Raw genomic sequence first — 26,155 nt, 5'->3', positions numbered from 1 at the left:
TTGTGATTCATTTTAAAATATATATTTTGATGCAGGCATGCAAAAAAAGAACAAGAACCAGATTATATTGATTTTACTGTAAACTTACAGAGAATTCTGTGAAATGTATCTTATACATGGTTTCTTTCAAATTTGTTTTGTTTTCAACCCCCCGAAATTATTGTACAATGGGATTGCAATCTGTACAACATACAACACCCTTTATCTTTAGACCCTTGATTTGGATAAGGACCTTCAATTAGTCTGTGGACCTGATGCATTCAACCATACTTCAAATAGAGTAAATACTTGTCTTAAGAGCAAATACATGAAAATAAAACACTTGATAATTAAAAACACTCCCACCTGAGATCCCTTAGTATAAAAACCAAATCAAGCGTGGCTCTATTCTAACTTATTTCACTTGTGCCATTTGGCCGCCTTAGCTGGATTATACTCAAATCTCACAAACTTGGAGGCAAAACACCTGCTGCAGAATAGCTGAAGACCTCATGATTTCCTGTGACAATCAAGATTAAGACATGGCCTTTCTACATGGTTTGATCATTATGGTATTTAGTAAGTATTTGATTGCCAGTGGTAAGAGACCTGCTTGTTGGTTGCCACTGGTGATGCCAATGTGTGCTGGTTGTTGGGTTTCACTGGTTACAGAGAGTTGTTTCTGACTACAGGTCATCACTGTTAAAGGCAAGTCCATTGGCAACATGGTTCTCCAGAGTAAAGCCATCATCATCATCCTCCTAGGTGACCGGAAGGCACACACAGAAAAAAAAATCTCATGGGTGGCATTGACAAGTAAATGAAGAGACTTATCTTAACTGAGAGTTTTCTAAATTGTTAACAGAATGAGGCAAAACCAAACCGCACACATTTAAATGACTGGAATATATATTATAGAAGATTTGAGCTATGTAAAACATAAATACTACAGCTCTGCAGTTTTGCTGTTTAAAATGTAGTAATGTTAATACTATACTCATGGCTGCTTTAACAATGCAATTTCTCATTGGGAGAAATGTATCAATCTTCACTTTTGTCATTCCCTATTGTCTGACCTTCATTGAATATTCATAAAATTTTCTATTAAATCAATCTATCCTCTAACCCCCATTGAGTTTCTTAAAATTAGTGAAACAGCGCCCTCTGGATTGGAGTGTGTGGGAAATACCAATCTGCTTGTGTGGTGACAGATGGTATTGCACTGGAAACGCAGGAGAAGTTGGCGTCCCTTGATTAGTAACTTCACGCCACCGGGAAACAGGACTCAGGTAAAAATAGTGAAAGGAAGCCATTGTTGCCTATTTCACTCCAGTTAGCTTAAACCCTAGAAAGTTAGCAAGGTTGTTAAAATGAAACAAACTGGGGTAGTTAGCAAGTTTTCCAACAACCACAATGATATCAGGCACGCGTTTTTTTGCTAGACTACTAACTGTTAGCTAGCTAACGTTAGCTGGTTAAAATCAAACCACTCAAAATGACAGAGAGGAGAAACTGAAGGGAGGCCGAGCTGCTCCGAAACTGGACCTGCGCCCCGGTCAAGAAAGAGGACGAAGTCGGAGGACATGACAGGAAAGACTTCTTCAAATACCGGTAGGTGAGTCAAACACCCCCCTCCCTGCTCGCCTTGTGGGTTTCCTGATGGCAAATGTCCAACTATCTGTACGCCCTTTACAGTTGTATGTGCAGTTGTTGATGCGGTGATATTGGCTGTAATGGGTTTGCCTGAGTGTAGATATCATAGTCAGTAACTAATGAAGTCTGTCCACACTCAGACACCCAGCACCTTGGACAGAGACTGCTGGGGCAACCCTCCAATTTCATGTTTATATTTGTTGACACTTTAGATGTCAGGTTTGGCTCTGTGTGATTTGTGACGGTTTGTAGCCTATGTATTATTTTGTTAGTTGCTTGTTGGATATTTATCATCATTCCTTTTCTTTTAAATTGTGTTGTATAATAAGTGGAATACTGCATGTAAATGGAGTCAGCTGTTGTTGTGTTGGTGGGGGTTCTGTGGGGGGTAACCTGCTGCTCAGTTAATGTTATAGGCTGCACACTCCCTGAATTTACCAAATTATTAATTTATGACAATTAAATGCTGTGAAAGTGATCATTATTCTGGTGCTTGTCTGAAGACTGATCTATACTTTGTTTGAGAGTTTTGCATGTCAGCCAATAGAAATGTTTATGGAATACCTGCATTTTTATTTCAATTCTGTTGTCTCTTACTGTCATTCCACGGTTGAAAAAACTTGAGAGTATGTGTTTGTGATAGTACAGTACTTCAAATCTAAAATTTAGATACAAGTTATACTTGGTGCCACTTGGCTTCCTTACCTTTTTCTCTTCACACCATTCCACTACTATTCTGTGGCCTGAACAAATAATGTACTTTACCCCTCTGTTAGCTTCATTTTGCATACATGTTCATACCTTATGTTACACTCCCAACAGTCAGTGCTTAAGTCAATCATATACTATAAGTTTTTGGATGTACTGCAAATGTTGATGAGAAAGCTGTCATTATGTTTTAGTGTTTGATAGTGAAGTTTAGATGGGCATATAGTTGTACTTTACAATGTCTGTTTTCATGATGACAAGTCCGTTGGCAATTCGGTTCTCTTGCTTTAACACTGTTATGTTGAGAGCCCATGTGGCATAGTGCCTTAATATAATCAAGCCTCTGCAAGTCTTGTACCTGACAAGGATTCCAATTAAAAAAACAAACTCCTTGCAGTTTTATGTGTATAGCCGTGTGTTTGAGCGTTGTTACTTACATCGTCTTTCAGTTTGTAGTCTTTCTCTTTGCTACGATAGGACACCACATGGATCAGAGTGTAGATTCTGCAAACAGAGACGCATCAAGATGAACCACGAGTAGAAAATATGGGAAAATGAAGAAATAGATGTACAATAATTCTAAGAACAACAATTCTCCATAAAAGCAGGAATTTACTAATGCTGCTCAGGGTGGGGGAAAATATTCAGTACCAGGTTGAAAGCTTTGGTATAATTTGTTTGCCACTGAATCAAACCTCCAGTATCTAAACGTTAGGATGTCTTCCTGCTTTGTTTTCAAGGTCACTGTGTGAGTTAGATGTGCAGCTGTCAAATACAAGTGTGTGTGTGTGTGTGTGTGTGTGTACCTGTGATATAACATGGCCAGAAATTGGATAAGGAGAAGAATAGCAAAAGACAACAGGAACATCAAACTGAGAGGCTCCACCTGTCAACACAAAATTGCAGTAATGGTGATTACAGGAGTTTAGCAGCAGTACTGACAGACATTCAAAAATATGTCACAGTCCTCCTTTAACTATCTCTATCTCTGCAGCACATGCATCTAGGGTTGTGTGTGTGTCTGTCCCAACCTTAAGGGTTTCGTCAGATAGACTTCCATTTGGATAGTATTTAGGGATCTTGATGCTGATGACATCATTTCCAATGGCCTGCAGGAAGAAGGTAGCCACCACCCACAACACGTTGATGATGAAGTACAGGAAGACTGCCTGTGGGGAGGAAGGAGTATTATTTCTTAAGTCTTCATACTAAATACTAATAACATAAGAATGAGCATGCATACAAAAATGGATACAGAAATGTTAACTGAAATGAACTTCCCAGAAAGATCTAAAATGTCCTATGAGTCTTTGCTCATTGTCATTCCATTCCAACCCAGTCAAACAATATTTTCTGAATAATACAGTAACAAAGCTAGTTTATCACAGATGTATCAGTATCAGCATATATGTTGGCCATTAAGTCACAAGAAATTGCACTAGACAAATACCAAAGACAATTCTTTGATAACCAAAATTTATCAGAAATGTTTATTTGTATATGAATAAATATTGGACAGTATACTGTAACGGATTTTTCTCAATATTGATATTGACATCTGCCTTTACAATTTAGGCTCTAATTGTCTACTATATAGCTTTAATAGGTTGATGTAAAAACATATTTTAAGGAAAGCCAAAGAGCTACACAGGAAAGTCCTTTTTTTGAGGGTTACCTCAAATCTTTTGTAGAAAGCACTAACAGTTTGAACAGAACTCCTGGGTCTTTGTTCCAAAAAGAAATGTTTCCATGGCCTCCCAGCACCTGAAGCTAACTGGAAGCTATCAACTTTTCTCATGTCCCTTCTTTATTAAAATTCTTTAAGCAGATTAAAAGGTGCACTATGCAGCAGATGGTAAGAGGTGAATGGCCTTTCAGAGTTTGCTTGGCTGGAGGAACTTTTGCCTTCACTCTCTCTGACGTTATCATGGCGTGTGCACTTTAGGAGTGGCTTCACAGTGGTCAAAGTTTACCACACACCAATCAGGAGAGCAATAAAGATAAATAGATAGACCAATCTTTGATGACAAGTCAAATAGAAAATGGCCTCTCCTTTCCTGTAGTAGACCCCTTGGCCCGCTCCCAGTACAGACTGCTTTAATGAATATTTAGAAAATAAACTGTCCTAATATATTGTTAGTACTTCAAGGTCCAAACAATAAAGATGCATACTTCATGTGAGACAGAATTCATGCCACAAACACAAAAACAAAACAGACACATTTGCACAAACAGTAAATGCAGAGAGCTGACCTTGTTGCGCAGTGACTTTAGTTCTTTGATGACCGTCTCCAGATGTTCTTTACTGTCAACGATAGGCTTCAAGTAGCGGTCGACTAACTTGTTCCAGAAATCATACTCACCCTAAACACATACAGATGCATGCACACAAATACTCTTTAGGATTTAGGATTCACTGAGGCAAAAGTGGAACTACCTTCATTAACGTTATCATTGAAAAGTAAAGCTAAGAATGCCAAAAGATTTACATCTACCCTGTGTAAGGCCTGGCTTTGTCCCCTTACCCTGTCAGACCTGTCAGGTGTAAAGTATTGTTGTAGCAATACGTTTTCTTACCCACACATTACCCATTTAAGTTACTATTTGTTTACCTGTACAGAAAAAGATTTTCAGTCCTCCAGCCGACACTAACTTGACCCTGCTAGCAGTTGTATAGTATTTGCTTCTCACAGACCCAGGGGCCGAATCAGCATCTTACCTCATCTAGTTTTTGCACTTGCGGAGCGGTGAGTGTTTTCTCGATGGCTCTCTTTACTCTCTTCTCTAATTTGTTCATATGATTGTTCTTAAGGAGACGCCGAGCCTGGGAGGTGGAGAAAATCAGTTAGTCAGTAATTCAGTCGTTCTTCTGCAGGAGTTTGGTTTTCATGAAATCATAAGAAATGCCTCTGAAATAGAAGCATTCAAATGTGATAGAATAGAATTATACATTTTATTTATAATGGATATGTTATAACAGAAATTGCATTGACAAAAAATAAAACAATTACTGTAAAAGCAATGTTTATGGAAAGAAAACTAAGATAGCCAACATATTGCTAAACATATCACACATTATTTTAAGAACAACACATTTTTACAATTTTAACCAAATCAATTGCTTATTTGCTATTAGTATTATTATTATTATGATATTATTATCATTACCTGCTCTGCCAGTGCGTATTGTAACTTCTCCAGCTGGTTCTCAGACAGAACATCTTCAGGCCCCACTTCACTCAGCTCTGCGTTAAGAGTGTCTGTTAACATTACGACCAACTCCTCACACATGTCATCCTGATCTTTGTTACGGAGTGTGTATCTGACGACAAGAAAAGCACAAAAACAAATAACTGTAATTACACAATTGCAATTGTATCGATTTAGTTAATATGACGGTGTAATTGTTTTGAGATGCAACAAATGCACAAACACATAATTAATAACACGTGCACGTACAGGGAAAAATATACAGTATTTCTTCACCAGGTCACTATTAAAACATTGGATACAAGTTTTGAATTTATCTATGAATGTCTAAAGCCCACCTGATAACATTAGAAACAACACATACACACACATGTACAGAAATGGATAGTTTATTAATTTGTTTTCAGTGATATTTGCTGTTTATTTTGTGCAAACATTATCACAGTTTTTGTGGATATTGTGAGAAAAGCCTGGTGAGTAAGAACATACAAAATCGTACATTTCTCTGTATAATGTTAATTAGTTACCGTATTTGTTCTTGTAGATTTCTCTTCATGTTGGCATAAGTCAGCTTCTTCAAAAACTCGCCTTTCACTGGCGTCACCCAGTCTACGCACACACAGACACACACAAACACACCAATAATGTCATTATAGTATGCTATACATACTGGGTTCTACATAATGAATTGTATGAATTATAGTATGTAGTATTTAGGCAAATACACAGTTAAAGTGCTTCTCACCACTGACAGGAAGCTCCTTTGTTTCCTCTATGTCACCAAACATAAAGTCATCGTCATCGTCATCATCTTCGTCGGATTCACTCTCTGATATGCTCTTTTGTGCACTGTCAACATTGCACACAGGCACACACACATTTTTTGAATGTTTGGTAGTATGGATTTCCCAATTCAAGTGTATATGTGCTTTTGTTCTTCTACAAAGACAGAGGATAATCTAAATCTAAGCCTAATATTTTCAAGATGAGGAACGACCAAGTGTCCTGAGTGACATCAGCAGTGCGTAGAGATGAGTTTGTGTGCGAGGGTGTGGTAATGATCTCAACTGAAAGTCAGTTTGGCCGATTCACTGAACAGCTGATGGACTTAATGGCAGTGCAGGTTTCTGATGGATTGACTAAAATATTTACCAAATAGGTAAAAGAGTAGAAAGAAAAGAAAAATAAATACCTGCTGCTGGAAGCATCATCGATTTTTGCCGCCTTCCCTTTCGGTTTGTCACTTGGCGGTATCTGAGCCTCCTCCACGGCTTCTTCTTTGGTTGTGTCGACTTCGGCTTGAGGCTCCAGCTTTGCAGCAGCCTGTTGAGTTATTTCCTGGTTGGTGATTGGAAGGGGAGGGGCTTGCTGTGCAGTCTGGCCTGTGATCTGTCGAAGCATCAGATTCTCTGTTTCCTGCGTTATCTGTAAAGCAGCAGGATGAAATGAATGAATCCATCCATCTATTCATCCACTGGAGGCCTTGTTAGTAGCTGTTTGGTAACAGTACCTGTAGCTTCATGTCCCAGCAGCAGAGTCTACAGTTTTTGTCACACAGGATATTATGGTTCTTCTTCACTGTTTCCTCTCCCCTGACAGACAGACAGAAGGACAGAAAAAACTTTACACACATTAAAATACAGACAGATACAATCAGTGATTGTTGAGAATGCAGATTGGCATAAATGAACAAATGAATTCCCTGCTGCCTCCGTTTATCTGTTGGATAAGTGAATCATTGGTTGACAATAGCCTGCTCCCACCACAACCCCAACCAGGTAAGTGGTGGAAAATGGAGTTCAGCTTAAATTCTACATGATTTTACAGTATCACATATCATTATATACTCTCAGTCCACCTTTTTTGCGGCTTTTAGTTGGTTTGCTACAACTCTGATATTTTCATACATTTCAGTTATTGGACTGTATATATTTTATTTCCGGTCTTTTTAAATGTAATCTTTTCAATAATTGAGTACACAAGTTCTCAGATTAATTGTGTTTTTGACATGAACGACTGTTTCATGTTTTTCATATTCCTGTGGAATATGTATTAGGATGTTGGCACTCAGGGAAACATTTATGCATGCATGTTGAGCGATCAGTTAATACGAGAATCAATCTGCTCTATCACATAATGATTACGATGGTTATCTTTACTGTTACAACTAACACCATTATTGCTGAAATTAACTAACAGATTGGCTTTCGATTAATGGATGTTTACATTCGTAAATTGGGGGTTGCTGCTTCTCTTTGCTTAATATTATTGTAAATTAAAAATTAAGTAATTTAGATTAATCAATAATGACAATTTCCAGCTGAAAGTGAAAGTATTAGTCCTTCTAATAATGATCAGTGCATTACTTGTTGGATTCCCTTGTGCCCCAGGACACATTGTTCATGTTAACCAGTGAGTAGATGGTCAGTAGGAGGTATCCACTGGGGATACAGATGAAATACATCAGACCATAGATAATCATCCCTGGAGGAGAAAATAACATAGCATAAAATTACAAAATATAACAGGAAGCTGTTAACAAAATATAACCAAACAAATAGCTGTTAACAAAATATAACCAAACAAATAGCTGTTAACATAATGTAACTTAACATAAAACCGTTAACCCGACATAAAACTGTGGGCATAACATAACATTAAAGTGTGAAAATAATGTTTATAATAATATAACCATACCAAACTCCTGTGGGTGTAGTATAGCTGTCACCATGTACATGATCGCCATAGAAACCAAAAACAAGCCGGTGGGGGTCAGGAAGGTGCCCTGAATCACCATGTCACCTGAAAGGGGAACGGGGTGTGTGTATGTGCATTTAGGAGTTTAAAATACACTTACTAAATCATAAAAGAATGTCAAACACACAGTAATATGAAGTCACAAAGAGTTTCTACCCACCGATGATAGAAAATAAGGATGCAGTCATGAGGAACGCGTACAGAACACTCATAATGCCAGCGATGGTTATTTGGGTATTAGACTTGACTACAAAACAGATGATGATGTAGAACACAGGAGGAATGCTTGCGATGACGATGGAAAGTGTGCCAGCGATTTTGAAGACAAACTGGAAAGCACCTGGCATGAAAAGACAAGGAAAGAGAGGGAAATAAATAAAGAACAGAGGAAGGTAGATGGACTTGGGTTAAGTTATTAATACAAAAAGATTATTATTACAGATCTGCAGGGCAAAGTGGGTGTCCTACTAGTCACCATTAGAGTTTATTATAAAGTCTGTTTTGAATCAGACTTTATAGACTTTATTTGTTTAAGACCAATGGATGTCTGGATACAGTTTTCCAAGTCATACATTTACGACCCAAATCTTACCATGTCATTGCTCCCACAATCCATATTTACAAACCAACCACTCAGTGCACTCAGTAAGCGAGCGTAACTCTCAGCCAAAAAAAATCATATTTACCTTAAACTCACTTTAATTGATAAGCATGTTGCCTTCTTTTTCCAGCTTTTTCGGCACATAGAAGTGTCAGCCCTTTGGCCAAAGCTAATTTACTGTTTAGCTCAACACAAGAGTAGCACAGATGGATAACACGAGTTGCTTGCATCTTTTTTTAAAATATATACTGTGTAGCACTATGATTCACCAGGCATTCTTTGCACAATTTGACATTGATATTGTCTGATAAGTCTGTTGAAAATTGCAACCAAGATTTTACTAGACCTATCTCGATTGTGTGACATGCAATGAACTTGCAAAAATTGTTGTTATTGCACAGTGAATGGGTGCCAGAAGACTTTTTTTTAAGGGATATCACGTGTGTCCTCAAGTGTTCACGATAAGATCAAATGTAGTGATCCCACGCAGGAAAATGAAAGTGTGTGAAGCCCTTTGAGTCAAATCACTGAATTAGCAATAGTATAAGTTATCTAGCTTGTAGCTAACTGCTGAGAAAACTTTAATTAATAAATAAACTGCAGTATTGCTTGAGTGACCCAACACAACTATCGTGTTAGTACCAGGTTTCTGATGAATCTTCAGCTTTCTAAAGTTGATTAAATTTAATGAGCACCAAAAATAATTGTTTTTAGTCACTTCATTCATGTAAGTTCATGTAAGTGTGGAACGCGTCTGACCTTACTGATGCATTCAATCCTCACTGACTCTGATAAAAAGCCTGATAAGGGTAAACGGATAAGTGGAGATGAGAGAAGCAGGGCCGCAATGGTAGAGGAGAAAATGTCAGCCCCACTGCAGTCATTAGAGAACCCCCAAAAGGGAAGGCTTGTAGAGCAAAAACACTAGATCTGAACCTACCTGCTATCATGAGCGTCACAGAGGCCGGACCAAGGATAGAGGAACCAACAGTGAACATCTGGTAGAAGATGTAAAGCCTGGAGATGGACGAGTTTCTCTTCACTGTCTCGGAACCACTGCGATTTAAGTCACAACCACAGAAAAGTTTATATTGAGACAGCTGATTGAGGATGTATAGCCTGTAGATATGACTCAAACACCAGGAAAAAAAAGTAGAATCAAATCAGAACACAGCAGTCAAATTTTAACTTAGACTCCACTATTAATACTAATAAATAACACTAACCTGTGCAGAAGGTCCAGTGTATTAGCCAATGTAGATGGTCCCCATCGTCTTCTCTGGTTATAAAACTCTTTGAATTCCTGTGGTGAGTTGGTGTATGCATCTGAAGCAGCATTGTATTCGACACGCCACCCCTGCTGCAGTAACAAAGTACACAGCCAACGATCCTCCCCTGGAATTGTATACATGCACACACAAGACACAAAAGAAATGTAACAGACAAAACTAGGTGAGGCAAAAATGGTTGGTGTCTGTGTGTGCCAACCTTGGTCATATTGCACATATTCCGAAGCTCTGGTTGCAGTTGTTGTGTATCTCTTCAATACATTGTCATCCATCAAGGCCGACCCTCTAAATAGACTGAAACATCCTGGACTGCAAAGCACCGAGCCGAACACATGCTCTGCTGTCTTCTGTAGCCAGTGGCCTACTGCATACTCAAACTTTTGGTACCACACCATGGGACCTGGGATGGCAGGCAGGCAGAGTGGTGGAGAAAAATAAAGAAAAGTAAGAAAAAAGGAAGACAAAGGAGAGACAAACTTATATATACTTAAATTATCTCTTTCCACTCAGACATGTTGAAGGTTATGGAAGCTGGAGTCTATCGACCAGTGCAGGAGGATGCAAACTAGAAAACACCAGTGCCGGAAAATAAACCAAGACCTTTTTAATGGGTAGTACCTTTGATTACTGCCACAAAAATAAGCATAATGAATAACTACACTATGTAATGAAGTTCCCACCTGAGTCATGAGTAATATTTGCCAGGTACAGAAGAAAAATATGTGTTACAATAATGAATCCCATGACTGTGTATATACAGTATATATCCCATTTAAGGACATGAATTTGGGGTGCTTGCTTGCTATGCAGTACTGTGTTAAATGGATCCAGTGGAACCTCACAACCCCAGCTCATGCCATCCTGGTTACTCTGAGTGGCTCCCGATGCCGGCTGCACAGGGCACGCAACTTAAAGTAAAATCAAGGTCTTAGTCTTGTTGTTAGACCAACTTGAACCTTGTTTGATCAAACGACTATATCTTTTGCTACAGAGGCCAAAACTGAAGTCCACTGAGAAACTGTGCAAAATGCACAGAGGCCAAACACACAAAGTAGATAAAAAATAGTTTATCATTTAAAAGATGTCTACTTACCCATACCAGTAGGATGGATTCTACCACATGCTGCACCTACATTGTTATACATCCTCAACCTGTCAATCCAAATGTTTCTTTTATTAGTAAATGTTTATTATACAATAATAACTGAAAAACAATTGTCCTAACTGGCTGAATGTCAAACTATAACCCCAAAAAACAAAACTAGCTAAAACATTTCCTGTCTACCAGTAGTATCAGCAATATATGTTGTGATCTCAATCCTGAGCGATGATGGTCTAAATCAGTTGGTTGATTTGTCCGTCATTTACCTGTCTACAAGCAGAATCACAGCTTTAGGCTGGAAGTCAGTGTCTCCGTCCAGAGCCAGGATGTAAGTGTTGTCATCTGAGATGAATTTTCTCTTGTTGTCATTGTCAAACTGAGGCAACAAGAAACTCTCGCCATCCATAGAGATCAAACTGGCTCTGCATGGGTTATTCTGGCGCTGGACAAAACAGAATAGATGTTTTATATATTTGAATATTAAGTTAAATATTAATAGTAAGATTAAGTTAAAATACTGATATGTACACATTTTACACAAAAGCCAGAAAAGGTCTTACTGAGATCTTCTGAGGGTTCTTGACGATGTAGCCCTTCCAGCCGAGTAGATAATACATATACATAATCTGAAAGTCGTAGACAGTAATGGATAGTGTAAAAATCTAAATTGTGTATTTGTCCCAGAGAAACTTTAACAGAGGTGACTTTTATCACTATTATCCAATTCAATTCAACTTGTCAATATTCCATAATACAAATAGAAAATATAACTATATCAGCAATATTATGAAGCAAATCTCAAATTATAACTAAACATATTCCTACAGATACTTTAGTGCAATGATATGCCTGAAGAGATGTTTAATCATCAGCACAATCTCTTCCATTGTCAATACATTTATTGTAGAACAAGCCAACGCTCATTATCAATATTCACAAGTGTATTTAGGACAATAGTTATTCATTTTGCAATACTAAGTAGAGCTGAATTATTAATCATTTAATCAATTCATTGATTAGGTCACCTTCTCCTATCAAAATGGACACCTGTTTACTGATTGGACAATCCGTCACGTGAACATTTTTTTTAGCAAGGTAGCCCTGCATCATACTCATACAGTTGTAGTGCATGTGTTTTACTGTTGCCATGGAAGAGCATCTTGTGCCATGGCAGCTTCAGGATTTACACGCACATATGCACAAAATACCACTATAACCACTAGTATACTACTCCATACCTGGGACCATCTTTTCTTATTCCTGATGAGACTTTTGTCTTTTAGGTGGACATAGAGCATGTTTCCTTCTGGCATAACAAACATCAGCCTGCCACCGTAGGGAGTCTCAATGATTGACACATCATCTGGTTCTTTGTTGGTAAACACCCTGAATGGATGGATGCATATATGGTTGGTTAGATAGATAGATACATAGATAGATATATAGATAGATACATAGATAGATAGATAGATAGGTAGATAGTCTCACCTATAAACCTCTATGACAACATGGATCAAGTCATTAACGTAAGAATTAACCAGCCTCTTTCCTGTGTCCTTTTCAGTCATGAAGGCATCGTCTACATAAATGTGACACTCAAAGTCAAAACAGTCGTTATGGTCTTCCTTTGGATCGCCTCGATAGCGGTCCAACCTGAAACAACAAACAATTATAGCAATACTGCAAAATACTACAAGTATTTTCTTCTGTACAACCATCAGCACATAAACAGGAGAATATAATTTCATACAATATTTGGTATTATAATATCTAATATAATATTTTTATCTTTAATATCTTAAGTCGTATGCAAATGGAGTGAGTAAGTGGATATATTTAATTAATGATTAACATTTTTAAGAGCAACATAACACCAGACAGAAAAGCTGTGTTTCATGGCCTCTCTGGTCTCTGGATTTCACGTCTCTTGCACCTCTGACCAGAAGTGAGCTCTGCTGCATCTGTATTCACCTCAAATAGTGATGTCACAGTGTACTAACACACCCTGGAGTACACTTCTACATCACTGCCGTGTGGTTTTTTTTACCTGCCTGTTTTGCCCTGCCCTGCTGTGCTGTGATTGGCTAGTACTCGTTACTTTGACACGTCCTTATGATTGGATGCTACCTGAGAGGTGCTCCCTTGCCTGTGATTTATTACATTCATTTTCTAGTTGGTCTTTATTATGAAATAGGAAAGATCTGATTAGTTCATTTACACCACACTGACACGAATACTTCTGAGGGGGCATACGCTAACTAGGGAGAAGGCTATGCTTATACATACAAATGTTATTTTAAGTCAAATGCTTTGATTTTAAATAATGACTTTAACAGTTCTCTAACCCTTTGTTTTTCTCTATGGAAACAAATGGTTCAAGATTTAGTGTAATATATTCATTGAATAAAGTTATGGTGAAGAATGTTATATGAACAAGGGGTTAAATTGTGTTGAGTTGAATAGGGTTGCATCCCTCTGTAGATATAAGGTTTATTTAAAATGTATTTATATTAGTATTATTATCACACTATCATCAACTTCAGTAGTGTCTCTAGTGTTGCTCTTGGGTCTTGATGCAAAACGGGTGGGGAAAAAAAATAATGCATCGATACAACAAGGTGAGAAGTTAAACCAGTGGAGGTCAGCAAAAACAAGATTTTCAGTTGCTGTGAAGTTGCTCTTTCAAAAGGATGTAAAAAGGAATTAAACCCATGTTGTGTATTTGATACTGGGTTTGGGTTAGATGGCTGCATTGACAGTATCTCGAACCTGAACATGGAGGTGAGAATCTTCAGCATTTCATCATAGGTCTCATGCCACATGGTGGCGCAAAGATAGATTACGCAGCTCTGTATGTCATCGTGGCTGTAGAGGAGAGAAGAGAGGGGAAGGGGAAGGTTTTCTTTACAGCAGAACATGCCAACATTTATCTATCAACAGTCTAAGAAACAAACTTTGATATGGCGGCTGGGCAATGTTACAAACCCGTGGTGCCAATGATTTCATACACTAACCACATGTGCAGATACAACTGACTTGGTCATTTAAAAAAGTGTGTTTCCATTTTCTTTGTTCATTATAAGCATTTTTGCTACATATGACGACATTTTAGATGAATTATGCCTTGCTTCTGCATCTCCTGTACAAGAGATACTGCATTTGTGTGCAATTATCACCCCTAGTGGGATTTTTCCACCTGCTTCAAATATGACCACAATGAAATAAAATACAAAATAAAATAATCAGGGAAAGTCTCCTCTCAGACCCCTTTTACCTTTCTTGGTTTCGGGCTCGTGGCACCTTCATCTTGGTGTTGAGTAGCAGAGACAGGTCAATGAAAGCAGATTCATAGAGTCGACGAACAAAGAGCTGAGAGGTTCTCTCTATACGCTGGACCTAAGACATGGTGAACCATAGAGACATTTAGGTGTATGTCTTTTTGTCTGAGCTTAAGATAAGAGGCCCCTGGGTAGATAACATTACCAGTAGACCTAATATGTAATAAAACGTACCATGTAATATGTTAGGGTGGAAACTAACTCAGAACCTTTGTTTTTATGGTTTGTTCATCCAAATTACAAAGAAAACTAATTCTTACTGTTATCTAGCCATGCAGATAGTTTTGGTTTTATTAGGCCAGGTTTTGAGATGCCACAATGGACTTTTGTTTGTTACGCTTGAAAAATTACATTTACATTAGCTATGAACAGTTTTCATTGGGACTCTTTTGTTAAAATGTAGTTCAGAAACCTGTTCTATGGCTGATGACATTAACAGGGACATTGTTTCTGGAGAGAGATGTGCTGTAAGCAACACAAGGGAAATTACATTCACCTCCATTGTATTGGGCTGACAATAATTTGGGTGAACTGACCCTGTAAGAAGCTTATTGTAAATGAAGGGCTTGGAGGCATTTGTGTGTGTGTGTGTGTGTGTGTGTGTGTGTGTATACATGTTTATATTGATACCTTGATCTTCCAAATGTAGTAGGTACACGTGACGAAGCCTGACCACATACACACTCCCTCCAGTGCCAGCATTGAAAAAGGCCATTGCAAGTAGTAACTGTCAATCAGATAGAAAAATAAACATTTTGGGCACAATATACATAGATTGAATGTGTACATAGATTACTTAATATATTGCTATAGGACATTGCATGATATGTAGTTTTAGGACATTTTACTCACATTACGCACATTTATAAACCACCAAGGCTGCATGAATTGTATTGAGTACAACTGCTCACATACATACAAGCATATATTGTTTAAACCTGGTACAGGGAAATGCTTAATTCTGTTGGCTGAAATACACTAACTCACACATACACACAATCACACAAACATGTACCTGTTGAGTGAAGTTCGACAGATGCTCCTTGTGAGTTCCAGTAAAACCATAGGGGTTGTGTTCTTATGGCTCAGGTAGACCAAGCCTTCACAAAACTCTGCAATGGAAACATAACTAAATGTTTTAAAAAGATTACTCACAATTCATGCCATGACTGAACAAACATTTTTCAGCTTTCTGATGTATGACTAAAATAACAAAATTAAACTAAATTGGAGCAAACGAAAGTATATCTAAGCAGAGCACAAACAGTTCTCAATATAATCAATATCTACTGTAGGTTCAGGTAAAAAAGTCCCAAAAAACTCACCTGTTATCTCCCGTGGGCTCCCGTTCTCTGCTCCGTCCAATTGTTGAGCCTGGGTTATGAAAAGTATCATTCCCAACAGTAGCACTGTAGGTCCTGTGCAACATACTGGCAGCGCAAAACTCATCCGGACTGCATGAATCTTACAGGCCACCACACCAAACCAGTGGCAGGCTGCTGAGCAGAAAGCCTGAGACAGGAGGCAGGGGAAATATTTCTTAAGCCTACTGCAAATTATCAGGGGTCCAAAACATTTTTTTTCAGTTAGTCCCTTTAGATTACAGATGTAAATGAGTGCCAGTAAGTTCTGATTCTGATCAGTGATTGAGTTAAACTTGCTGGAATTATAAAGAATCAATGTTGGAGGTGATGCCACATTTCTTCAATTTTACTCGTGCAAAACCTTCAGTAGATACAGACAAATGCAATTTGACTATTTAGCACCCAACGGGCTGCAAATCCTTAATGACTATCCCCCAAGGGGAGCAGAAGAAGAGAACCACATGGTTCATACACACTCTGCCCACCTCTGACTGTTTCTCAATGTCTGTTTTTCTTCCTTCCTTATTACCTACCTGTAAGAAAAACAGCACCAGTCCTATTTGCAGTAATTCCCAGTCCTCACTCTGCAGGTTAAAGTGCGACCAGATGATAGATTTCTGGATAAGCACATGGTAGAACAGGTATACCCCTCCTACAACAGAATACAATGTGTTATTGTTGTAAAAGAGACAATCTAATAAAGTAAAATGTAAAAAAGTACAAAATAAAAAACACAAGATATCAACTATATGTATTTATTATATATAATGATATAAATATAATATAAAAAAGAGCACAATGTGTTAGAATAAGTTAACATGAAATCATAAATATAAGGAAATTAGGCAGTTGTATAGAGTGGAGGTGTTGTGCTGTGCAGAATAACAAATAAATTGAAAACAACAACTGAAGACTTCATCACAGCTGGAGACTATCCTCCACAATCCAGCTGCACCTCTGATATCTGTGTGTTCTCTGTGTTCTACAGTGTGAATATCGGAAATGAGATTTTTAGAATCTAAGCATGGGAAAACACAGCGGTACTTGGTGTTGATAGTACAATCAAGAGCCTGTGCAATTTTGTCAGCATGGTTTTTTGAGTGTTGTAAGTTGATGCAGACATTGACGGCAGATAATTACCGATCACTATTATCCTCAGAATACTGCTGATGACAAACACGAAATCCCTGAAACCATCCAATTCTGACAACTTTTCCTGCAGGGAGAAAGAAAGGGATGATAGAAGAGTCTCACTGGTAAAGTCAAGTCAATATATTTATACACTACAAATGTCCCAAAACAGTTAAATATCCAGCTGAAGCGCTATCAGAAGACATGGAAACATACCTGGCACAGCTGGCCATGTGGACAATACAATTATAAAAAAAAACGTTGCAGCAATTACAATAACTTTTTACATTTTAAGGCTAGGAGTGGGGGATTTTAGCTTTTTACATAATTAACTTTTAGTCTATAATGGGGTGAATGGATGGTAGTGTACATTCCAGTTTGGTGACTGATTCTAGTGCAGTGAAGACAGAACTATAGAAACACATAAAAACAACATTATACCTGCATGCGGTTAGTAGCTTGCAGTGGATTTTCCCACCAGCAGAGGGACACAAGGAGCGAAGAGAAAATTCCAACACCAATGTAGGCAAAGCAGTCGGAGCTCTGTCTATCCACATATGACGTTACACGAACATAGTAGTCAACCCCCAGGAGGCAGTAACCTGTTAATTTGTCAGTTAAGCAATTAGTTACTTAGTAGTTCTGTTTCTTTGTCCATCATGTGAGTGAATTTGAATGCAAGACAATCACTTCAAAAATGCAATATTGAAGTAGTTTTCTCCACCTTGGAGCTTACAACGTACAGGCGACATGCATTTGAAGGCTCAAATCAGAACTCGTTAGTCAAAGTTGTCATGCCAGTTAGGAAATCTTACATCATTCATCTGAGGCAGTTGACATAATGAGGGTGGCAGATTGACTGAACCACACATTGCATCGAAAACACAAGTCAACAATGGAAAGAAATCGAAAGAGCTGACTTGACAGATAATTAGAGAGACACCTCAGTTCAGTGAAAACCTGATGACACAAACTACAACTGCAATGTGTTCAAGACAAGTGGGAGAAACGCAGCAAAACAATCAGTATGACATCTCTTATTGCACATGTTCTGTGGAGGAGGAGGATAACAGATTGCCGTCCTCTTCCTCTTTCTGCTTCATCCCTTTCCTTGTCCTAATTTGGAAAGACATGTCGGCATGGCTATTAAACAATTTACCTCCTATGAGCTGGCAGACATTGACAGAAATGACAGAAAGGTACATTTTATATGTTTTTTTTGTGAAGCAGTGTTTTATTAAGTCTATGGGGTAAAGAACTATGTCAGCATCAGATTTTTTTTCTCATAATGGGATAACAACAAACCAAATGGCACCATCTTGAGCCTGCGAAGGTAGAATTGATCATGGCGATCTACTTTTTAAATTATTTTAAACTATTTATTTATTTATTTTTAAGTATAAAAAGTTACCGGCAACTGTGAGAATGAGGGAGCAGATTGGGAACAAGATTTTCCATGTTTCTCTCTGGAGTCTGAATGCTATCTGCAGAATGGCAGACACAATACAGACTCCTCCGCTGATGAAGAGATTAGTCAACACGTCAAACTGAGGCATAACGACTAGCACCAGGATTGAAGTACCAAGAGACACCAAGCACTCAATGCCACAAATCTGGGAAAAACACAAAGACACACATCATTACGTTTGCATACTTACAGTATTTGTATGGGCTACAGGTGGGCGAAAGTGTCAGATTTAAACAGCACAGTTAAGATTTAGATTGACATTCACAATTTTTTTTAAAACCATACCGACACTGTTGTGTTTTTTTCTGTCCAGGATGGGTTTAACAATCTGGAAATCAAACTTGTATGTATTTCCTGAATGTACTGATAGCTGACAGCGAGTTATTGTCGTGTTTCCTGCATGCCGTAATTTTGAAAAACCACAAGAAGAATGAATCTTCAAAGTGGAAAATATCAAATTTGAGAGTGTCTAGAAACATGACAAAACGACCCCTTGGCATTCTGTGGTCAAGATCAGCTATTGGCACGTGCATTTGTAGGATAAAAAAAATAAAAAATTTAAAACAACCTTTCATGTGAAATTTTAAAAGTTGCATTTTAGTTTTTGTAAAACTGAGTATTTGACACTGTATTCCCTAAGTTGTTTTCCTTGTAAAGATTAATAATCTAAACAGATGGCAGATTCATAAATAATGAAGGACAAAACAAATATTCCTGTAATATCCATGTGTTATTGTCAAGTCCTGCTGTCTACGGTCGTAAATAAGGATTTATGAAGTACATTTTTCTGCTGTCTTATTTGTAATAATTACATGCAAAGCAGGTTACATAATGAATGAATTAGAAAAAACGTACTAATAACATGGTCCTCATGTTGGGCTGCACAAAGCTCTTGAAGGCACACCTCCACAGTGATTTAATAAACACCAGGAAGTTGGGGCAGACCAGGCAGAAAACCAACATCAGCATGTAGAACTGTTTTTCCTTTGGGCTGCGCATTGAGGTTGGACTGGACAATGTTGACAACACCAAGAGAGAGCCCTGTTTGGACAGAGACCAAAAGAAAACCAGAGAGTTGGACAGTTGAGAAAGAAGTAAACTTACGTACAGTATAGATTACCTCCTATCTAGGACACCTCATTGCTTTATTATCCTCATTTATCCTCACACCCATAAGGAAGTTCATCAGGTGGACAATGACTAGTTTTCTTTGATTACATGGGTAAACGGAGACAGTGATATTTAGGGAATGCATTGCATTATGACTTGAGCATAGTCCTGTGATTCATCATCACGAAAGAGAGAGAAAGATGAGGCCAAAGGAGGAAGATGATAAATTGAAAGGGAATGCAGGCAGAAGCAGAGGGGCAGACAATGCAAACGCATGCAACATACTGCCGAGTTAAAGATTGATGGAGAGAAAATGAAGATTATGTGCAAAGGGGGAGACAGAGATACACAAAGAAAGCATTAGGTACAAAGGGGTCAAGTTTTCTAAGCTCTGCCCTACCCTAGGGAGCACTAACGTTGTTCATGTTACTCTGGACTGGTTTTTGAATTTTGTAAATGTTGTAAAGTTCTGACGGAAAAAATGTTTGAACTACAATCACTGTCCCAAAAACAAATTTGGAATTGAAAATACTTGATCGAAAACATTTTCATGTAAATAATGTGTCCAATAATGTGGACAAATAAAATCAAAACAATTCAAAGCACTTTCAAAATTGCAATACATGCCAAATAAATGCTTCACATAATACGTCAAAACACAATATTTTTGGAATGCTTTCATGGGTAGACCAGAAAAGAAGACACTGCAGTAATTGAACCAAACAGTGATGAAAGCATACAGCGTCTTCTTGTGAGAGAAAAGGCCAAACTTACTTTTACCAAAGACAATTTAAGGCAATTTTGGTGGTATTTCTAGTGTGAGCATCAAAAATCAAAAGGTTTTGAGCTTGATGCTTCACATTTAGTGCCAGGAACCCTGTAGTGATGCTTCTTCCTCTGAGCCCCAACACCAGTGATAAATAGATTAATAGCTTCATAAAAAGATAGATTGATGGACAGACAGACAGATAGATAATCCTACCTTAGCGATAACAGCACTGGTCAAGACAGCTAACCCCACAATTACAGCCACCAGATACTGGGCCAGTTGGAAACATCTTTTCTTAGTTTCCTTCTCAGCTCCCACTGGGTTCAGCTGGAATGGATCCCATGTATCCCTGACACACAAACATGAACACACATACATTAAATTACTTGAGCGTCACAGTTATCCTATGTATTAAGGCCAGAGTCAGTCCCAACTCACTTGACCAAGATGGCAGAACACCAATGAGAACCATTGAATTATAGACTGATGCTGGACACTTTTGAGTACAGGATTTAGTTTGCATCTATGTGAATTTGACCTCTAGTTTTCGGTCAGTAAACTTGCACATTCAGTAGAGTGTCGGGAGGAAAGTGACAAGTGGCAAAGATGAGGCAGTGAGGAAGGGTTTGATATACGGGAAAAGTCATGAACAAGAGGGCGCATTAGCCTGTCACAAGGAAGCCAATCAGACCAAGTAAAGATGTTTACTATTGTATAATAATGACAATTAAAATGATTGGCTGATGCAGGTTGTAATCAGGGTGTGGAGTTGGACGCTGGTTATGTCTCCAGAAGGTTCAGTAGATAATTATGATTAATTTATCAGTCTGTCAATAAAAAATGACTCACAAACAGTACATTTCCTCAGAGGGATCAGGGTACAGAATCACTGGGTACAATGTGCCCTAATCCTCCTGCAGCTGTCAATATACTATATACAATATTCGCTTCAGTTAGTTTCTATACTTTGTCTGTCTACTTAATTGTTACGAGTCAGTTTGAATTGCTGTGAGATGAAAGGTATTAGCATGAAAGGCATGGTGAATACCTCAGAATACCTCTGATTATACTTGCGTTTTTTGGCTCTATAAACCAAACTAATGACGAGTGTCTATCAGCCTCTCTGCCAGCCCCCACTGCTGGCTGATTAACGTCAAGTACAGCATAATTCTGAGGGTGTGGTTTTTCTACTTTGAATTGATAACACCGTGATCTTTGACTTTGCCATAGCAACTATCAAAAATACGAACAAGTCCAGGTGAATATGCTCTGCAGTATGTCCACAGCCACGCTGGCAGAAGGTTGATTTGGAGGTGAGGGTGCAATTATGTTATGATGATACATAGCCATTACATACATAGCCAGGAAAAGCTGCTGATTTTAGAAGAACAAAAACACTTTTTTAAAAGAACTTTCCGCTGCCTGAAAATCACAATTAGGTGTTTGTAAAATGTTTTAATAATCAATACCAATTATACTGTGTAGTCACACAATTCACAAATTCAATTTGCACTGAATAGGCCATAGAAGGAGGGAAAGAGCACAGTTTGGGTGAGATCCACCATTTCAGTTGTCCTACGCTCCCTCACACCACAAACCTTTTTGCTCACCATTCTTCTTCTTTTGTTTATTTACCAATATGTCTCCCTTGGGCGACACACCAGTGTCCCCCTCATCAATGTCAGTAGCAAATATGAAACATAAAAAAGTTTGTAGGAGAACAACTGGCAGCGACTGGATCTGAAGATGTTGCACATTATAATTTTTCCTGCCGACAGTCATCACCAACTGACTCAAACTGGAAAAGACCCCGACCAACAAATCCAAACAGTTGCACCAATCTAACTGTAGGTCTGCCATACTGTATGTTCATTATAATACAACATTTTATTCTACTCCAGGCCACTAGCAGGACATAGCAGATTTGTTCAACTTGCCTAGATATTAATTGTTGACCCTCTGGTGATCTTACAGCACACTTATATCACAGTTGCATAACACTTAATTTACTGTTGAACAAAAAACATGAATGATTAAGTCATTTTGTAGTATTCTCAGACTTTACAGTCACTATTTGACACATAGTATTTGCTTTTTTGAAGTTGAGTTTCTAAAATCATAATTTGTTGTTGAAGTTTTAAGTTGTTTTCCTATCAAACTTTCTCATAAATACACTGCCTGTCCCAAAAAAAAGTCGCACACTCTAATATTTCGTTGGACCGCCTTTAGCTTTGAGTACGGCACGCATTCGCCGTGGCATCGTTTCGATAAGCTTCTGCAATGTTATTTCCGTCCAGAGTTGCATTCATTTTCCGCCAAGATCTTGTATTGATGATGGGAGAGTCGGACCGCTGCACAAAGTCTTCTCCAGCACATCCCAAAGATTCTCAATGGGGCTGAGGTCTGGACTCTGTGGTGGCCAATCCATGTGTGAAAATGATGTCTGATGCTCCCTGAACCACTCATCCACAATGTGAGCCCGATGAATCCTGGCATTGTCATCTTGGAATATGCCCGTGCCATCAGGGAAGAAAAACTCCATTGATGGAAAGACCTGGTCATTCAGTATATTCAGGTAGTCAGCTGACCTCATTCTTTGGGCACATAACGTTGCTGAACCAAGACCTGACCAACTGCAGCAACCCCAGATCATAACACTGCCCCCACAGGCTTGTACGGTAGGCACTAGGCATGATGGGTGCATCGCTTCATCCGCCTCTCTTCTTAGCCTGATGCCCCCATCACTCTGGAACAGGGTAAATCTGGACTCATCAGACCACATGACCTTCTTCCATTGCTCCAGAGTCCAATCTTTATGCTCCCTAGCAAATTGAAGCCTTTTTTTCCGATTAGCCTCACTGATCAGTGGTTTTCTTAGGGCTACACAGCTGTTTAGTCCCAATCCCTTGAGTTCCCTTCGCATTGTGCGTGTGGAAATGCTCTTACTTTCACTATTAAACATAGCCGTGAGTTCTACTGTTGATTTCTTACGATATGATTTCACCAAACGTTTAAGTGATCTCTGATCACGATCATCCAAGAGTTTGTTCCGACCACATTTCTTCCCTCGAAGATGATGGTTCACCACTATCCTTCCAGGTTTTAATAATGCGTTGGATGGTTCTTAACCCGATTTTAGGAGTTTCAGCAATCTCCTTAGTTGTTTTCTTTGCTTGATGCAGGCCAATAATTTGACCCTTCTGAAACAGATTTAACATCCTTTCCACGACCACAGGATGTCTTCCGACATGGTTGTTTAAGAAATGAGAAGCTACTCACCGCATCAGCTAGGGTTAAATAAGTTGTTGCCAGCTGAAACATATTCATCACTGCAGTAATTATCCAATGGAAGGCTCTTACCTATTTGCTTAGTTAAATCCAGGTGGTGACTTCTTTTTTGGACAGGCAGTGTATATAGAGGTAGCAGAACATAAGTGAAGTGTATTTGAAAAAAAATCTAAACCCAGAAACAACCCGATTCTTTTGACCTCAGAGATACCAGAGATACCAATATGCACAATGTGATTAAAGCTGTAGCACGTATTTAACATTTTAAATGGAACAGCACTCCCCTAACAGCACTCTGTATCTGCGGGTGTGATATCAGCCACAGCAATAAAGCAGTGCACAAGGGAAATTAACTGTTTCCTTTAACTGTAAATTATACCAAATAGAAACCTGGTAATGCAATACTTTATGATATATCACTGGGCGAACAATTTAATGGTATCCGTTACCAATATCTATCTCTATTAACCTCCTAACAATGATGAAGAGGTTAATAAAGTGTGATTGTGTGCCTGTGGACAGGAAGAGGAATAGCTGCTTAGTTCACAGCTGCATGGTGTGTTGAATGTATTTCTTTCTAAATCTGTCTCACTGATAGACAGACACAACTTGTATGGATGGCATGATAACAATTGCCTCTGCAGTTTTGTTAAAGGATAACCTACATTGTCTTTGAATAAGGAAATAAATCCACTGTGTAATATATTCACTTCCAGTAAGTTGTTTTGACAAAGGTCAAATTGAAGCCAAATTGTAGAACACAAGATATTTCCTTGTTGGACCAGCTGACTAAAAACTAAGGATGTAAACAAATGTGAAAAATACATTATTCTTATACATTATGAATCAATAATGCACCCTGACCACATACCAACAGCATCTGAATTTGTCTGAATTTGTGCAGTGATATTCACAAAAACATAGTTTTCACTTTGTTACGTTAAGCGAGGTTCATCCTCAATAACTTTTCATCTGTTTTCACTAGATTTGTTGATCAGTGCAGTATATAGCTTCACTTTGTGGTTTTACATCATGATATAATAATTAGAGCTGCAACGATAGTATATTAATCAATTAGTTTATTGTCAGAAAATATATCTGAAACTAGTTTGATAATTGATTAATCTTTTAATTTATTAATCAAGCAAGAATGCAAAACATTCCCTTGGTCCAGCTACTCAGATGTGAGGATTTGTAGCTTTTCTTTGTCGTCAGTGAAAGCAAATCTGAATATCTTTGGGTTTTTTGACTGTTGGTTCAGGAAAAAAAATAATTTGAAGACGTCACCTTGAGAAAATAATTAGATTATTGATAATGACGGTAATCGTTAGTTTCAGCCCTGCTAAAAATTAAGCCCGGCACAGTTAGGGACTGTGGCTAAAGAGCTTTTCAGATTTTTGTCATTAGTTTTCTCCTAAAAACAACTTTGTTCTCATCTCTACTTTCTTCCATTGCATAAACAAGCTATTTTAAAACTATATATAATCTGTAATATAAATAAACAACCTCTAGCTTTTAAAGAAAAATCCTGCAATATTGCCCAAAGCAGTTGTCACTGTATTTTCCTACTGTAAAAAACCTCCCATTCTATTTCTGTTACTATTCCCTGCTTACGTTCACTAATAATTGAAATACAAATAGGAATACAGATATTATTGAGACATAAACATATACAGCTACAGCTAGTAGCTTTGTGTTACAACCCTAATGTAAATTTTATTATTATTTTATATTTTGTTTCCACAGATTATTTCTACAGCAAGTTATCATGCATTCACAGCACAGATAATTTTGTTTAAGAAGTCTACCAAACAACCTCACAAGACAGCATGTGTCACAAGAATAAAAGTAGCCCCCAGAGAAGAAGATGGATTTCTGCTGCCTGAAAAGAAAGTGTAAGGAAGACAATTTTTTCTCCCCATCGTATATATTTGATCAGGCCGGCTAATTAAGATCAAACTGTGGTAGCTGGGCTCAGTGGGCTGTCGTCCACATAAATGTGATGTGTATTTAAATTAACCTTATGTCACATATCCGCCGTCTCTCATCTATAACATCAGTCACCATCTTAAATAAAGCAGAAATGAAACGTGATGACCTTCAAATGGCAACACGTACTGTAGATTAGTTTTTACCTGTGTCTCCCCTCTCTTTTCTTTCCTCTGTACTTCATTTCCTCCATCTTGCTTGTCTACTCCGCTCCTTATGGTGGCCTCAGTCTGTGTCGAAGAGGAAAAATATACAAACAAGAAGCTGAAATTAGTTATTTTTTTCTTACTGTCTAGTGAGACATGATCACAAGAAAATACTTATCTTTCAGTTATGTCATGTTGAAATATAAGAAAAGTTTACCTTGATATTTAATCTGCTCCTCTGTATCTCTTCACA

At 38.1% G+C, this 26,155-nt stretch overlaps 1 protein-coding gene across 1 annotated transcript; it reads right to left on the bottom strand.

The window, feature by feature from the left end:
- Positions 1 to 665: 665 nt before the first annotated feature.
- chs1 (chitin synthase 1) lies at positions 666 to 25,949 on the bottom strand. The gene is made up of 34 exons (XM_070906287.1): positions 25,903 to 25,949; positions 20,693 to 20,828; positions 19,456 to 19,641; positions 18,544 to 18,745; positions 17,574 to 17,734; positions 17,142 to 17,217; positions 16,535 to 16,653; positions 15,963 to 16,149; positions 15,653 to 15,749; positions 15,268 to 15,364; positions 14,574 to 14,695; positions 14,069 to 14,164; positions 12,788 to 12,952; positions 12,538 to 12,685; positions 11,860 to 11,925; positions 11,566 to 11,741; positions 11,291 to 11,349; positions 10,397 to 10,597; positions 10,135 to 10,303; positions 9,849 to 9,964; positions 8,468 to 8,647; positions 8,248 to 8,352; positions 7,917 to 8,034; positions 7,061 to 7,142; positions 6,743 to 6,975; positions 6,296 to 6,399; positions 6,078 to 6,159; positions 5,509 to 5,662; positions 5,060 to 5,164; positions 4,594 to 4,704; positions 3,372 to 3,509; positions 3,147 to 3,226; positions 2,778 to 2,844; positions 666 to 740 (listed from the first exon to the last, which is right to left on the bottom strand). The coding sequence occupies exons 1-34, from the start codon at positions 25,947 to 25,949 to the stop codon at positions 666 to 668; spliced, it is 4,260 nt and encodes a 1,419-aa protein (XP_070762388.1).
- Positions 25,950 to 26,155: the final 206 nt, after the last annotated feature.

This window comes from Enoplosus armatus, chromosome 1 (assembly GCF_043641665.1).
Source record: "Enoplosus armatus isolate fEnoArm2 chromosome 1, fEnoArm2.hap1, whole genome shotgun sequence".
Lineage (NCBI taxonomy): Eukaryota > Metazoa > Chordata > Actinopteri > Centrarchiformes > Enoplosidae > Enoplosus > Enoplosus armatus.
The sequence above is the reverse complement of the archived record's forward strand: the minus strand, read 5'-3'. Positions and strand labels throughout refer to the sequence as shown.